Here is a 17,445-nt window from a genome sequence, read left to right on the forward strand (position 1 = left end):
TAACAATACAAAAAGATTTATGACTAAATTGGTCCAGTTGAAAGGTTTAAGACTCAATTGGTATGATACCAGAGCTATCAGTTTAGGACGTTTTTAGTACTTTTTCCGCATAAACTTAGTGACTTTCCAGCTTGGTCTGCGATTCGGGACCATTCGTTCCTCCCGACCACGACGGACTGATTCCGTCAAATTAATTGGGTGATTCCTGAAGTTGTCGATGGAACCCCAAGTTCCACGGAATGATTAGGAACATGTCGGAAGCTAGATTTTGTGCGCGCGTTTCGTTGTTACTTTAGCAGAACTTCAGGTATGATGAACAAGAAGCGGAAAACGATGTCTCGATTGCAAGAACTTCATCTCTTACTCAAGCAGCTCCAATCGCAGTCACAAAGGAAAGGGAATGTAAGAAACACATGAACTTCTCTATTTGGCACAATGTGTCATGAGAAAGAACCCATCTTTTATCATTAAATTTTCAGAAACAAACACACCCTTAATCCTTTTTTAAGAAAATGCTTTCCCTTATTTCAGGTCAGTGAATTCATTTTCCTACTTTGAGCACGGAAGTCCGCAAAATCAATTCTCAGAAAATTCTTTCGCTCAAATAAACACATCCTAAATGCGACATTTTCCCAGTGCCGGATGATGGGAAAATGTTTTCACTAATCGGTGCCAATTTCATGATTAATGGAAAACAAGAATCTGCTTGTAGGAGGCAGAAAAGGCGAGCAAGTTAATTCTTCATGCACACAGCAGCCTTGGCCCATGTTAGGAATGGCTTTTAAACTTTTGACACAAGTTGGGGTGAACTAGGAGCATATCATACTCAAGTGATTGTTCATACTCAGATCTTGCTCAAACCCCACGATTAGTTCGATAAGACATGAAAATAAACGCATTTTTGTCTCTGACTTAAGTCGACAAGTTCCTCGAATCAATGAGGGCAATTCATGGAAAGAATTCTCGACTTCTTCCCACTGTAATAACAGCAAAAGCCATGCCGGTGCAAATGACCGAGCAACACGAATGTTATAAGTGGATTTATAAGAAGGGGGAAGAACAATTTGTGTCACATAAAAAGTAGCAACTTCACATGATCATCATCCGGATTAGACAATAAAAGAAAAAAAGAGTTAAAGAAGTTCCATTTTCTGCGTAATAATTATAGCCAAAAAATTTACATTACTTGGAATAAAACAAGAGAAAGGTCAATTTTATACGTCGAGTTAAACCTTAAAAGCCTTTAGGGCCCTTCTCCTTCAAGATGACGGGCTTATCGGCCATGGCCAAGCAGTACCTGGCGATCTCCCGGAACTTGGGCACGCTCCGGAGGTCGACCTTGGTCCCGTCTTTCAGCGTTATCACGATGTCGCCCCACTCGCCGATGAACCGCGGCACCACCTGGACGTCCTTGATCACCTCATACGAGAAGTCGCTCCGGTCCTGCCCCGTCAGCCCCGATACCACCGTCACCCGGAGGTTCGTGAACCGGTACCGGAGGTTGAACGCCCGCGACACCGCCGCCAGCGTCAGCGGCAGCCACAGCAGCGTGAACCCGAGGAGGAGGTTCGCCACCAGGTCGCCGTAGTGGGCCCCGCCGTCGAAGAAGATGGTCTCCTCCTTCGGCTTGGCTCCGGCTTGGGCGGCGGTTTGGGAGGAGGAGGAGGAGGAGGAGGACACAAGGAGTTTAGTTACTGGCCTGTTGGAGTTGGCTCTCGGTGACGTGAATGCGACGGGGAGGCTGTAGGCAGGGGGCTTGGTGGAGGATAGGTGGCGGCCGGCGGCCGAGGTGGTGGCGGAGTGTGGGAGTGGAGCGGTGGCCATCGGATTATCCGAAGCGGGATTGGATCGAGTAAGAGAGAAAATGTGATGGTGGATAAGTGAAGTGAATTTTGAATTTTCTTGGAGGACTTTTTTTTGTGGTGAGGATTTATCTGTGTTTCTATTGGTCGGATGGCGGAAGTGTGGGACCAGAGATTGGGCTTTCCTTTAGCCGGTCTAGATCTCGCATCATCTCAGCTTCCAAATACACACATGGGCCGAGAAGGCGCAAGGATTAAGATTCTGGATTCGCTTTTGTGGGCCGCGACCAGGCCCATCTCTCGAGTCCAAATTTTTGGTGAGTCCAGTCCAGCAAAGAGGAGTTTGAAACTCGGGGGTATTGCATGGTTTGCTTCATTTAGTTTACACAAGCAAAATGAATGTTTTGAACGACAAGTTAACGGCCAGCCGAAATTGAGTCATCAAAAGTCTTAGAGAAGCTCTAGCTACTTAAAACTTGTTGCTTAATACGATATATAAGGACCGTTACTATAAACGGGACTACACCCTTAATAGTGAAATATCGATTGCTTGTTGAACCCTGTTCAACAATTATAAGAAATGGAACCATCCGTGGAGAGACACTTCGATTATAACATGAGCCTTGATTGGAGAATCCATACCACTTACTTGGACCAAAAGGTCTTCTAATATCAATAGGTTGATTGTTTCGCTCCTCCATCTTTCAAAATGAAAAAAGAGCTTTGAGAGCTGTTTTATGGAATCCCAATTAAAAGGCGAGGTACTTCCTTAAGTAAAATTTAAGGCTAGATAAAATTTGAAAATTGAACTAAACATAGCCAGATTCTTTTATGCAATAGGAGACCACGAAAGCAAAGATGATTTTCATTAGGAGGACGGCATGGCCTTGGAAACCACATCAGATATATCATTGCTTTCGATTCGACATTCGATGGCGAGACATATCTCCAAAAGATCAAAGCACGGTACATATTTCAAACTTCACCTAAAGGTGTGTTTTGTTGAGCATGAATTGTTTTTTCTGGACTTTCACGAGTTTAGTATGGTGAAAATAATCGGTCAATGAAAAATCATTTATGGCCAAAGAAAATATATGTGCCTAAAGTTAAAGAAAATGAATTTCCTAACCTAAGAGGGAAAATCATGTTCCTGAAAAATGACTCCTAGAAAAAAAAAAATCTTTATCGTGGAGTTATTACCCGAAGAAACACACCTAAGGTCAAAATAATTATCTTTAAAACCAAGAGATCCACTTCAAAGATATAGGAGAAGTCCCCGGGTATATCAATATTTAGCCTTTGATTCATGTCTCGTCGACCAATCATTCCTAATTCACATCTTTGTTGAAATCATGCAGCTCCGGACCGAAAAGACTTATTGGAGTAATCCCAACTCCAGGATCACGGATGTCGATGAGGTGGGAATAGAAGCGGGATCATCGATTGCTCGATGGTTATAAACTTGGCTTTCTTTTTTCTAGAACCTTCATCTCGTCAGAAAGCCTTTCTCTCTGTCATTAAGGTCTCTCCATGTCAGCGACTCCATGCTAACAACCGAAACAAAAGCAAAAAAAGCAATACCCACGAAACAATAATTCATCCGAATCAACCTCGAACTTTGGACACCCCACAAATGTTATTATCAATCATGGACCCATTTGAAAAATCAAATCGCCTTTCCTTATTCTAGATAATCTCAATAGCAGCATCTTCTTCTAGGGATCGCCAGCGAATTGGAATTAAAAAAAAAAAGCAAGAGAAATTAAATTATCATTAAGCGCAAAAGGCAATGACTAAGCAATCATTTCTGCTATTGCCCGCCACATGATTTCTTCATCATGGGACCGTAGCAACCGATAAGAAACATGTTTGAGTTTTGTTTCCGCCGCCATGCACGTGGCCACTCCGCAAGCTCTTCTCGTTAATTAATCTCGATTTGTCATTAGTTTATGGGGGGATCTTTTGAAAAGAAATTGTGTTAGGTGGAAGAACAACATGCGCTGGGATCTGGAAAATGGCGATCGAGCGCCCGAAGTTCCAGCATTGATGCCAGAGATGATTGGTTTTATTCATGGGGCACATGATCCCACGAACAAAGATAAGATAAACCGGGTAACTGCCCAGCTTAGATTAATCGTTTTAAGGTTTCACATGTCGGGGTTCGTATTTTCTAACTTGTCTTTGGAGGACTTGATCGGTAGAATCTAGTGGTCTTCTGCGTATCTGTTAAAGCAGTTGCCTTTAGGTATTCCAATGGCAGGTGCCGTGGCCGCCAAGCTAGGGCGGGTTGAGGTTTGTTGTTTCGTTGATTAGTGTTCAGATGAGGTGAAAGCTCGTATGTATTTTTTATTTTTTTCCGTATTCTTCCGTTTCGTTTACATCGGTCGAGAACTTCAAAGTCCAAAGGAATTAGCGACGTTAATTACTGTCTAAATATAGCGAAAATGTGGATACAAATCAGAAAGGGACAATCATTCACTCCATGTTCATTCTGCAATGAATATATGCAGACAAAGAGAGGATTCAATTCCTTTGGATACAACTATATCTATCTGGTCAATGTCGGCCTTCTCCACGGTTTGTATTGATGGCTTTGCTGGTGTCGGCACCAAACGATGCATCAAACAAGGGCAATGTCTCCATGCTTGAAAAATTTAAGAACAGTGAGGTGATGTGAAAGATGGACATAGTGTCTGATGAACGTGTAGTGCAACAGTAGACTCTGTACAATGTTGAGATTCCCTTTTTGGAGGAAGGATTTATTTCCTTTGGACCTATTTATTTCGTACACCACCCGCCTGAATTTTCCGTCGACATAGACGGGTCTAGATGGTCATCTGTCTTCCAATTTCAGATGGGAACATGCTGTGCATCGTTGGAAATTTTACGCAGATGCAGGCACAATTGAAATCCGTCTTCATTTGCACGCAGCGGGGCTGAAGCTCGGTTCTCGAAAAGATGCGCAAGCGACTTCCATCGCCCTCGAGTGATGAAGTCTCGGAGTCTCCAGCACCTTCGATCGGCACAAAGTCAATCTTTGTCATGTTACATACGCGATTACCAATCTTCGCACTAGCGCAAACTTCACGAATCTCATATTGGCTTTGTCCATCGCTCCCACCGATACGAGTATCAACTAAGCTTTGTCTAGTACTTCACTGATGCAAGCCTCGGGCATGAACGAGGACACTTCCTTCTGTTCCAATGGGGTCACGTGAAGTCTGGCTTGTACAAAACAGATTGCAGAGGACTCAAGCACCGAGTTGATGGCGTGTGTGGTTTCTACAAGTTTTTTCAAAGTCTCTTTCACGGGAGGGTGACCCCAACTTTCGTCCTTTTATTTTCTTCCACGCTTCCATCTCCTTGTCTTCTTCTCTTCTCGGAATTTGTGCTTTGATTCTCTCTCTTTCTTCAGAGGATATGCACGCCCCCAATGAAAATGTATCTTTTATTGTCCTCCTTATGAAAAAGCTACGTGCTTTTGCTAACTCCGAGTAGATTTGTCCGGTTAAAATAATTTCTAAGTGGTGTTTGATTGATGAAATGATCGGCACAAATCGCTACCACTTTCTTCCACTCTCCCCCGTCCCTCCCCTCTCCTCTCCTCTCCTCTCCTTTAGAACTGACTGACATCAATCAATTCATCTAGGTTTCGAGTTTCACTAAGCGCCAGGCCTCTACGAAACATGGAAGTGTTCTTTTATTTCTAAGCAGGAAAAAAAAAAAGCAAGAGAATCTTAAACGATTGTCCTCGAAATTCCCAAATTTTATCATATGCGTTGCTATTTTTATACACCAAAATTTAAGCAAGAAAAAAATGGGGATTTTCCTCTTCCCTTCCTTCTTATGAGTTATATCTCGTGGAGGGTAATACGTAATGTACTTCCCATAACTTGGCTCCGACTAGGGATGGAGAATTCGATTTCGCTCCTTGGTTTCTTTTCAGTAATGCTGCTACTCCAGCCATGGCCAGAACCCGGAGTGGTCGTCCATGCTGCAGAACATGTTGGTGATGCTGCTCTCTTCCTTGACTATCATGGGGTGATCGGGCCTCGAGGGATTTTGGAACAGCTGTGCCACCGCCAGTCCCCCGGAGGCGGCAGGCCTTATCGAGGAGGGGAACAGCTGGCGGCCTGCTGCCGGAGGAGCGTGGCCTGAGACCGGGCTCTCGACAGGCGGCGTCCTCGTGATGTCGAGCTTGATCTCGGAGCTGTTCTCGCTCCGGTTGCTGCAGGAGCCCTGGTCGGTTTCTTTGTTGAGGTTGATGGATTCGGCTGGTTCTCTGGTACTCTTGAGTGCCAGTATCTGCATATTGAATATACCATGAAAAAAGGGAAAAACCTAAAAGATACCCATCAAGATTAATGCCAAGAAAAGCTAGCTAGGCCTCTCAATTTGGATTGAGAAAGTAACTTTGACTATGCTTTGCTCCACCAGATCACAATTTGAATAGAAATGAAAACCCATTTTCAGAGGAAAAGTCAACATTAAGAGCATTCATCCTTTGGCCATTTCATAAAGGCAAAAATGAAAGAAGAAGGAAAAAAAAAAAGAAAACCACCCTGCACACACCATTCAATCCCCATGAAAAATTCCAACAATTTCAAACGTCTCCAAACTAACCACAAACGACTCTTAGCTCAAGCTCAGTACTTTAGCTTCTGCAGTAAAATTTTCAAACATACCTCGGCTTGAAGCTTCTGGTTCTGAGCTTGGAGGGCTTCGTTGTCAGCCTTCACAGCATCGAACTGTCTCTTGAGCACATCATAGTCCTTCTCCAGCTGCTTCGTCTTCCACCTCGCCCTCCTGTTCTGGAACCAAATGGCGATCTGCCTGGGTTGGAGGCCGAGTGCTCTGGCGAGCTGCATTTTCCTCTCAGGCTCAAGCTTGTTGCCGAGCTCGAAGTTCTTCTCCAACGTCTTCACCTGCTCCATGTTGAGCCTCCTCTTCTTCTCTCCCCCGGGCTGCGACCCATCATCTTCCGACAGATCTTCCTCTCCATTGACGTTGCTGTTGTTGTTGTTGGGGTCGTCGCTCACGTCAATGCCTGTGAAGGACACGGATCTCTTGCCCAGCAGGGAGGCAACACCTGTGGGTGCACCAGCGGAAAAAAAAAAGGAAAAGACTTTCAAGCACACTCAGCGAAAATGAAGAAAAAGGAAGAGACCGGGCAGAGTCTTGTTAAGTACCATGGTAGTCTTGAGGTGTGCAAGAGGATAGGATCTGGTGCTGATGATGGCGATGAGGGTGTTCGTGATCTTGATCGTGGGGGGCTTGAAGCATGAAATTTGCTGAGAAGAAGGCCATAAATCCAATCCTACACTAGTTCCAAGCCATAACCTGAACCTTATGAACACACTCCTCCCGTTTGAATCTTTGAGACTCCACAGTTTTGCCTGACAGTCATGTTGAAGCTCAGAGAGAGAGAGAGAGAGAGAGAAAGAGGGGGGAGATGATGATGATGATGATGATGACTAAATTTGATAAAAATAAAAACCCTTTAAGCTAAAATTGAGAGGGAATAAATTCTCGTTGAGGTACGAAGGGAGATGCACAACAAGTTGGTGAAATGTTGGCAGCTTATATATCTCGCAAGCTCCTACGGATGAGTTGTTCTTCCAAAAACTATTGATATAACCAATAAGGAAATGGAAAAGGAAAAAGAAAAAAAAAAGGCGGTATTGGTGAGGAAAGAGTTGATGTCCTCCTAAATATAGTAAATACAGCTAAATTTCCCGTTTTTTTTTTTTAATAACTGGGGATACCCAGTACCCTTTAATTCTATTTTAATATTTCTGATGACAGGGAAAAAAAAAAAGGTTTGTCGGGCGAGGAAATTAAGGAGGGGGAAACCTTAGTTAGTGTGCCAACGGTTATGTTCGTCGTCTTTATTTAGAATTTTAGACTGGTGTGAATGTGAATGTGAAAGTGAAAGTCAAAAAAATGTCAAACTCATATAGTGAGAAAAGAAAGACCATTTCCTTAGCCAGGCAGAAAAATCAATTAATGTTGGTTCCTGTTTTCCGAGTGTAAAGGAACAGAAAAGCTTGTGGTCTGAGGAGATAAATAGTGGTACTTTTGTTGTTGCTCCCTTGGAGCTTCTAAGTCTCAGCATGCAACATTTCATTAGAGGATCAAAACCCTTCTTTTGTTTTTCTAGAGTGGTTAGTTCAACGAGGGGAGGTTCTTTTTTTTTTTTTTTTTTCGATTTCTCGGGATGCGCCTACTTGAGCGGTAGACATTTTCTGCAGACAAGTTTTCTGGACTTTCACGAGCTCGGCTCGCTGAAATCGGTCAGTCGATCGGAAAACCACTTGCGGCCAAAGTAAAAACACGCGTGCCTGAAAAGTCAAGAAGACGAACTCCCTAATCGGGAAAAAGGGGAGAACATTTTCCCGGAAAATAATTTTTCGAAAAAGCACTTTCTTTTATCATGAAGTTTTTCTCGAAACAAGCGGGCCATTGATGGATTTGGATTCTCTCACGGGCAAAAGCAAACGTGCATATGTGTGTGTGTGTGATATTTTAGGCCCCTATTCATGTTGTGGAGAGAGAGAGAGAGAGAGAGAGAGAGATTGCTTGAGAAAGTTGAGATGAGTTGGCCCCTAATATTTTTCCCTCTAAGGAGTAGAAAAGGAAGGAGAGAGAGAGAGAGAGAGAGAGAGAGAGAGAGAGAGGAATCTAAGGAGGAGAGAGAGAGAGAGAGAGAAGGGGGTCCAATGGAAGGGCAGGGTTTGCTACCTAAACCACCAACAAGCAATGTGCAATCGGATGGACCCTCTTTCCCATCATCCCCTTTTATCCTTTTCCCCCTTTCAAAACCCTCTCCTCTCTCTCTCTCTCTCTCTCTCTCTCTCTCAAGAGAATATTACTATATTCCACCAATGGAGCTGTTCATTCTTGTCTCGGAGCAACCTTATGTATGGGTTTTAATGTGTTCCTTCTCCCCCCTCCCCCCTTCTCTCTCTCTCTCCTACCCCATTGCTCAATACCATACACACACTCCCACCTCCTAGACTTTTAGATCTATGTTTCATTGTCTCGATTCGAATGGGATAAATCGGTTCGTGAATCCGCCAGCGTTTGAAATACGATGGGGAAAAGTATCCAAAAAGTCTTAAACTTACTGTACATCGGCCAAATCGATCATAAACCTTTCAATCGTGCCAATTCGATCCTTAACTTTTTGACGATTCGTCCCTATAGTCCTAAACCTTTTAATTATGTCAATTTAGTCATCAACTAATCCTAAATTTTTTGACAATTTGTTGATATAGTCCTTCGACCGATTATCCAAATAATTGGTTTAAAACTAAAATGGCAAAATTTAGAAAGTTTAGGACTAAATTGTCCTTGTTGAGAAGTTTAGGACTAAATTGGCAAACCGTCAAAAGGTTCGGGTCTAAATTGGTAGAATCGAAAAGTTTAGAATTTAATCGGCTGTCATACAATAAATTTGGGAGTTTTTTTTTTACAATTATCCCAAATGAGGTGCAGTTTGCTATTATGTTGTCGATTAAAAACCGAAAGAAAAGAAGAAGGGAGATCCGTATTGTCAAAAGCCAATACATACGTTTTGTTTGATTCTCTCTGCGAAATGCATCGGTCTCCCTGGCCCTAGTAGCTAGCGGTGTAATTCCTAATCCCGCACAAAATTAGGCTTTTCGTGCTGAAAACAGTCTTGATATACAAAAAAAAAAAAAACAATGAAATAAGTGAAAAAATAAATAAAGCAAAGCCCTAGTTTGCATTTTCATAATCAGCCTCTTTCTTTAATCCGTGGAGTTGCACCCATAGACCTTTAACAAAACATGTTTTAGTTGAAGCTTTCCTTTTACTTGTCGAATTGGGTTGTCAGACGATGATGTCCCAAAAGAAAAGGAACCGCCTACAAGCACTTTTTAAGTCTAAATATGAGTAAGGGCGACTCATTTTATGCTAATTAATTCAATTCTTAACCTCGTGAATCTTTACAATCTTGACTTTTTTTTTTTACCTAAACCAAATTGTATAACTCTCTCGAGTTATTGAAACCCTCTTGAGTTTTCTCTCTAGTCCCTACTAGGCCGCTCGAGGTTGATGTCGAGTATAAACCACATGCATGAAGAGCAACATAGCATGACACTCGTGAAAAGAATAAGACATTCGACGGGATAATTATCAAAAAGTTTTTAATCCTATTGCACGAATGTCAATCCAGTCTTAATCCTTTCGATTTGGCCAATTTAGTCTTAAACCTTTTGATATTTTTCCAATGCATTGTTCTGCACATTTTGGCCGGCAACCAATGACTTGGACGCCAGCTGTCCCGACTGCTAAAGGCCGAAAATAGATGACCTTCTAGCAATCTCTTTACAAGTTTGGTCATTGACCTTTTAATCAACTATAAAAATGCATTCTTTCCAGCCATTCCAAAATCCTTGCTATCACTGCGCGACCACACCGCGCAATTTACTTAGTCACGAATTGCCTTTAATTTGTAAGTGTATTCATTCAAAGTCGCAACGAAGGGGGAAAAAAAAAAACAGAATGTGGAGATGAAGGAACTTGCGAGGAACTACATCGCGCGATTTACTTTGCGGACTCGAATGATCTAGTTGAGTTTCACCTGCGAAAAACAGTATATTTTCCCCGGCGGGTCCTAAGGGAAAGTATGGTGCATATGTCCTGACCTAGATTATCGTCGGAAATTTCGTCGTGGCAATTTACCGAACACTCATGGTCTCCGTCCTTCCTAATTGGCTTGCCCTGCTTTTATTTTTTCCATTTCAAACACGTTGGACCCATCAATGGAATCCAAACGCCCAACACATGGTCCCAGAAATAGGAAGATTTAGCCAAAAGTTTGCGGGCCGATTTAACGGACGTCGCTCTTTTTCCCCCCCTCAGGAAAAACGCATCGACCTGATGAGATCGTTCGAATTGAAAGCGTGACTTCGACCACCCCGGAGAGAAGCAACTGCGGAATCGCCCTCCATGCGCTGTGTACATGTTCAGCTGTCGCTTTTGGCGACCATCTTCATGCTCGAGACATCAATTGTGGACACTGGACACGCATAGAAAAGGGAGACCGACCACTCGAAATTTAACCTGGATCATAAATCCATTTCGTAATATATATATATATATATATATATGATGAGGTAAGTTATTATATGAATTAGTTAAATTCAATAAATGGATCATAAATTAGCCGAAACATAATACGGGTATTAAATTGCTAATCAATGGGTCGTAAGTGGATTTACAATTTGTTTAGAGCCAACCCACCACTCTAGCCCTCACTCGATCTTGCACTGAGTTACTCCTTATTCTTACCTCAATTTGGATATGATTTTTCCTATATTTTATTTAAGTGACATATATGTTCTTTCACAGATTTATCTCCAATTATAAAAAGGAAAAATTCTAAAAAGGGGCCTGAACTACCTTCATTTTCTAAAAAAAAAAAAGGCCTGAAATAGACCTTGTTTGAGAGAAGAACCTGAAGTGTCTCTTTATTTTAAAGAATGGCTTGACCAAAGGCATTTTCGTTATTTACTTTTTTTTTCTCTGTTATTTACTGTTCTTCCTATTTCTTCTCTCTCTTTTTTCCCTTTTTTTTGTCCTTCTTTCTCGCCGGTGGTCGATCTCAAGCGACAACCGGCCACTAGCAAGGGCAGGGCGAAGCAACCTTTCACTCGAGCACGCCGAGGGTGGCCCTCACATAGGTAAGGCAAGCCCGATAAGGGCTCGTGGATGGAGGATTCGGAAGGGAGCTAATCCTCGATATTGGGCCCTTATTTGAGAAAACAGGGGTAATTCGGCTCTTATTTGAAATTTTTTCATTCTACATCATACCATTCAAGCCGGACAATTTTCTTTTGCTTTTGGTATGTTCTACTCGCATGGCGCAACCTACTCCTAAGGTTAAATTAAGACTATATTTTAATTATAGAATAATGTTAAGATCTTCTGTCGAAACATTCGTTTTGTCATTGTCGATTACCAAGCATCGGTATCGCACGACCACCGCCATCGAATTGGCCAATAATAGCACCAACAACATCTTGCATCGGCCACTGCCAACGCCGCCGCCCACCTGAATATATACTCATTATCTTCCAATGAACTTTATTGGCATAAAAGTCTTTAAATAACTTCGAAAATAACAGTATATTGTGAGCCACAAATTCTTTAAAAAATTGAACCCCACAACAATTTTCAATTATTGATTCTTCATTTTTTTTTTTGTGGCTCGGAACAAACCGTCAACCATACAATCACACAAAAATTGATACATAATCCATTCTCATCTGAAAAAAAAAAAAAGTGGACTTTTAGGAGGGAGAAAAATTCATAATTGATTTGACCTGATTCTAGGCAAATTTTGGAAAACAACGTTCCGACCGGCGAGCTTCGTAAACATGGTAGAAATGGTTCTGATGCACGACAAGACTTTGCCCTCTCGTCAATCATGCCCTCCAGGAAAAGGCAGAAAGATTCGGCCTGACTCTCGTGGCAGCAGATAAAAATAAAACCCCCAAAATTCGAAAATTGAGACTCTAGCTATGTATAATCTTGGACATGCATGGAGAGAGCATCTCCCAAGTAAATCAATTCAGGAGGTAACGGGGCCGACCTATCTGAAAATAGGCCAGGTAGGACCCAACAAGTACTAATTTGGCCACAGAAGGAAAAAAAACACACATAAATGCCCGCGAGTTACCGGAACTCGTTTTGTAAACGGTAATGACGAAGGCAATAGATCGCGGTGTGAAAGCCGTAGCGAAAATTTGGGTCTTTTCGTGAGACATCGCGTGAAGATTTCATGCCATGCGTGACGAAGGGTGTGTTTATTTCGGAAAAAAAGTTCATACTAAGGCATTTTTTGAGAAAGCATTTTTTTATACCTGACAATCATTTCACTCAAACAAACACCCTTTAAAGTGTTTTTTTTTTTTTCTATTGTTTTGGACATGTTTACATGGGACGAAGTGGGGTGTGGTCCAGACGATAACATGTCGCCTGGGAAGAGCTGACTTAGAACACCATCACATGAATTCATTAGTTGGAACATGAAGAGGGACGGGGGGGGTACCCCATCGGAATGGGGGTGGATCCATGTTCTTTTAGGGTTCTTTCCCCAATTTCCAAGGTCTTATTTAACTAATCCAAGCCCCCACAAACTCACATTTCCCCCCCCCAAAAAAAAAAAATGGAAGAAGTAGGAGAAGAAGAAGAAGAAGAAGCTGCTGAATCTTGTTCTGTTCCGCATGCGTCCCCTTGCTTCTGGTGCGCTCAGCTTGAATGCTGATCCCATGTGTGACATCCCCTTGTCCCACATTACTTAGGAGGGGAGTCTTGGGCTTGTTTATATGGCAATGTGCCCTCTTAACTTGCAAAATGCGTTTTCCGAACGTTGTATGGGCAACGCTCGAAAAAAATAAAACCGTGAGGATTATGTGTCCAAAGCGGACAATATCTTGCAAAGTGGCGCCACGAAAGTACGTGGGGCCCAGGCCGTTACAGCATGTGCGTCCCTTTTCTTGTCGTCGCCCTCTCTTTTCTTTTGGGCTGAAAAAAAAAAGAAGGAGAAGGTTTGGGCAAGGAGATATGCGTTTGACAGTGATTTGCCAACCACTGGTCTCGTTGGCTCTTTCCTTTCTTTTTTATTTCGGGGGGCTCTTGGTGTTTACCTCGAGATAGATGGCCCCATGATCAGAAGAACCCTTCCCCACTCAACTGGACTCTCCATCCATCCAGTATTGGCTCAGCAAGTTTTGAACTGTGTACACAGAGAGAGAAGAGAGAGAGAGAGAGAGAGAGAGAGAGAGAGAGAGTATGTATGTATGTGTTTTGAGACAGAGGAGAAGGTTTTGAGCTTGATGGGAGAAACCATCAAGCTCAAAACCTTGGTTGCTATTGAACTCACCAAAGGTGCTCCACTATGTTATTGTGACGATCCAAGCACTCCAACGGAGGTTTCAAATATTCAATTAGGAGTAAGGAGTTATAGAGCCCCTCCTCACTTGTAATCTTAGCCTCATCGTCGATGCGAGTCGAGAAGCCGAGCCCAGAGAGCCGAAATTATGTCCAGACAAGCAAGATCGACATATGTATACCACGCAATTCGGAGCCCGTACGTATTGTTCGGACATTCATTGGAGACATCCAGCCTAATCAATGCGGGTTCGACTGCCGAAAGGAACACTAATGTGATGACAACCTTGTAGATTGGAGTGGAGAAGATGCCTATTTTAAGTTATAACGACCCGATCTATTATACGCGGGCCAAGCTCTCAAAAAGAATACTCTGAGTAACGGCTAGAGATGATGATCATTTTGGGAATAGATGTTGACTTATAAATCACACAATAGGGCCTTTCATAACCGATGTAGAACTTAGGATGTCAGAAACTCCCCCAATTGTTGTCGTGATCAATGTTAGCAGTATTGTCCAGCGATACTTTCCGGTCTGGTTCATTCTTCTTCCCTCTATAGTCCTAGAAGCCTACCAAGAGCACCACATTGCTTAAGCGATCTCACCCATTGATCACTAAACGCACCCGTCAAATTAGATATGGGTCTAGTCTGTCCACAAACCACACATCTATCGAAAGGAGTCTTGATCATATACCATCTTTGTGATTACTCAAAATACTCCCTTTTGGGACATTGGCTCAAAAAGAACAAATCGCACCATTGCATATGGTGTTAGAGCATGACCTCCCGCAAGTAAATATGGGATTTCACGTTTTTCCTAATAAATGATTTATTTAATCAAGTCCGACTACTTTCATAAATTTTCAAATCAAGTCCCTCCGACATAAAATCCAACCAAATTCAGTTGACATAACCGTCAAACAACACCAAAGTGCAATGCGAACAAAATATTCAATTCCCTACATGGACGTTTGTGGAAAAATTTAGTTAATGGAGATAACTTTGAAGTGCGATGCAAACGTCCACCTCGGATGCATTTTATCCACGTCATACGATGGCATCGCTGGACGGCCATGTCAGCTGGAGCCAGCCAGATACGATGCTGGAGGGATTTTGGTTAGAACTAGCTCATTACAAAATAGCCTCCTACTTGTTCTCCTTCTCATCCGTTCACATCTCAATTTCGAAATTGTACTTATCTAATTTCTTCTAGAGCATAATTTATATTGGACCGAACCGATCCGGGGTTCAGGACATAGGAACACTGCAAAGAAGTGTCACAAGTTGCATACCTCATTAGGCGACCCGACATTTTAAAAGTTACATCAAAGGGCAGATTGCCCAAGTTGCAAGAATCGGCCACCATATAAGAAAAAAAAATTTATGTATGAACCCATACTCCTATCTCTAGTTTACGAGGATGGGCAAAGATCGGAGGTGATGCTGTGGAATCCATTTGAGGAAATGGAGGCGAATGTCTTTGTCTCGTCCCCATCTCATGTCTGCACAAATTTCGTCGGTTCCCACGACGAACCTCAACAGCCCAATCAATCTCGTTCGCCCGTCGATTGGGTGTTCGATCATTTGCCGAATTCCGCAATCTGTTCGGACAGTTCCTCGGTCCATCAAGAGACACGAATCCTTGCTCTCTTTTTTTTTTTTTTTGGGAGAAGAGAGGGGGAAGGGGGTTTAACGGAAGCTTAAAAGGGCTTTATGATCGACGAACGAGATTTACTCTTTTTTCTATCCGACGGTCGTCGAGGGGTTAGGGATCTGTCTCCTGAAGAACCGTCGAAGCGCCCTGCATCGGCCTATCAAACGCAGAAACTATATAGGGATGAAGGGAGTTTCAAGTGCAACTGAAATATGAAATCACACTCTCTACACAGATGAGAAGAGATGAGATTACTCTAATTACCCACACTTTGGCTTTTGGGCCTAAACCATCTCATTGGTGAGTTCTTAAGCATCGATTAGTGTTGCTAAAAAGGGATTAAGCATGGTGAAATGATGATGAGACCTGTACCGGGTCGTCATTGGCGGGCTTCCAGTTCCAGCTGTTGACTTTAGGCCCAACAGCGAAAGGAATTTCTTTTCCAAAGGTTTTGAACTGAAGCCGAAAAGTAATAAATTTCGACCTAGCCCGACAATGGTGAAAGAACATTTCAGTTTTTTAGGACTTCAAATCATTCAAATATAGTATTTACGGTAACACCAAAATTGATGAAAATAATGTATATCGTCCCTCCAATTTCTCCGATCACGCACTTCTCGTGAGATCGAGAACCACACTTTAAAAGCGCACTTTTCGTTCTCGAGATTAAAAAGAATTTTGCGATTTACCCCATGGAGACTAAGAAACCTAAAAAAAAAAGAAGGGAAATTGCCAATTGTATCTATATTTCAAGCTTTAGGATGCAAAGATTGTGATTCCGAAATTACAGGGTGCAAAGTTTAATCTTTTAAGCTAAACGATGGAAAGTGTAATCGACAAGAAAGTTTTTTTTTTTTTTTTTTTTGGTTGAATGACGAACTTTGTAACTTTTTTTTTCCCGTAATGAGTTTTTTAATATTTTAATATTTTTAAAAAATTTAATTCTTTTTTAATTCTTATTTTCTGATTTCTTTTCTTTTCTTTTTGTTAGGGCTGGTAGGGGGCCGCATGCCCCTAGGCAATGGCTTGCGAGCTCTCGTCGGCCGCTAGCAAGGGTGGCGGCTCTCGCCTAGCTACAAGTGAGGGTTCGCGACCCTCGCCACGTCTAGCGACGGTCGCTAGGCCTTGTCCAAGCCAGCCTTAACAAAACGAAATTATTAAAAAAAATTAGAAAATTATTAAAATTTTACCACGTCGGCGTTAGTCGGCAAAATGGACTGAATTGGCATAAGTGCAACAGGTTTATGACTCAATTGACAAAAAAAAAAATTAGACCAAATTGATACAATTGCAATGAGTTTATGACCGTTTTAGTGATTTTCTCATTTTGCAAAAGCGCCCTTAGGTTAGGCTAAATCTTCTTAACTGATGCCACATGATCTTATGAGAGAATATACGGAGATATGGTTACGAACACATCGGACCACAACAGATTCGGTCACTGTCGTGTACAGCCTGAATTGGCAAATCTTACAACTATTCTCATAACTGTATTTGTCTATCAGAAATGAGAGAGACCATGTTTTTCTTCCCTCTCCGGTTAGGTCCTAGCATCGGCGGAGGACGAGCATGCGCATGCTCGTATGTAAACATATTTTGGAATAGCACATGGAAAATCAAACCCAAACTCTCATCTATCCCTTTCCGCGTCTATTTAACTCGCAGCCACAGTGTCTCGGACCCGAGTAAATTTGAGATCCTGGCCCTCCGACCACCCGAGATCTAGGTTAATCCGTGATGGCCGACATCAAGTAGCATTAGATTGAACCTTGATTCGAGATGGTGGGGCGGCTGAGATGATCGCAGCCGGTGCACAGAAAACTTTACGTGGACCATCTTATCCGCCCTTGATTTAAATGACGGGGAAAGAGGCGTTCGGTACGACCCTCGAAATAGAGGGCGAACAACACCCGCCTGTGCGAACTTCTTTCTATGCCGATACGGAGAAGTGTTCTCACAAGATGATCGCTCGGGGACTCGCTCGCGGAAAACGAATGTCAATGATAATGAGTTGGACATGCATTGGTAGAGATGATGAAAATAATTTTTTACTTAGTAATGTTT

At 42.5% G+C, this 17,445-nt stretch overlaps 2 protein-coding genes across 3 annotated transcripts; both read right to left on the minus strand.

Moving 5' to 3' along the window:
- Positions 1-1,048: 1,048 nt before the first annotated feature.
- On the minus strand, positions 1,049-1,887 carry LOC115753322. Its single transcript, XM_030691894.2, has one exon. It carries the CDS (start codon positions 1,822-1,824, stop codon positions 1,234-1,236), a length of 591 nt encoding a protein of 196 aa, XP_030547754.1. The 5' UTR covers positions 1,825-1,887; the 3' UTR covers positions 1,049-1,233.
- Positions 1,888-5,536: 3,649 nt separating this feature from the next.
- LOC115753309 (homeobox-leucine zipper protein ATHB-13-like) lies at positions 5,537-7,447 on the minus strand. Of its 2 annotated transcripts, XM_030691884.2 has the most exons (4): positions 6,992-7,447; positions 6,488-6,891; positions 5,713-6,107; positions 5,537-5,671 (listed from the first exon to the last, which is right to left on the minus strand). In XM_030691884.2, the coding sequence occupies exons 1-3, from the start codon at positions 7,107-7,109 to the stop codon at positions 5,757-5,759; spliced, it is 873 nt and encodes a 290-aa protein (XP_030547744.1). In that variant the 5' UTR covers positions 7,110-7,447; the 3' UTR covers positions 5,537-5,671; positions 5,713-5,756. The 2 variants fall into 2 exon arrangements, with proteins under 2 accessions (XP_030547744.1, XP_030547734.1); XM_030691874.2 differs by having other exon boundaries at positions 5,537-6,107.
- Positions 7,448-17,445: the final 9,998 nt, after the last annotated feature.

Source organism: Rhodamnia argentea, chromosome 5, assembly GCF_020921035.1.
Source record: "Rhodamnia argentea isolate NSW1041297 chromosome 5, ASM2092103v1, whole genome shotgun sequence".
Taxonomy (NCBI): Eukaryota; Viridiplantae; Streptophyta; class Magnoliopsida; order Myrtales; family Myrtaceae; genus Rhodamnia; species Rhodamnia argentea.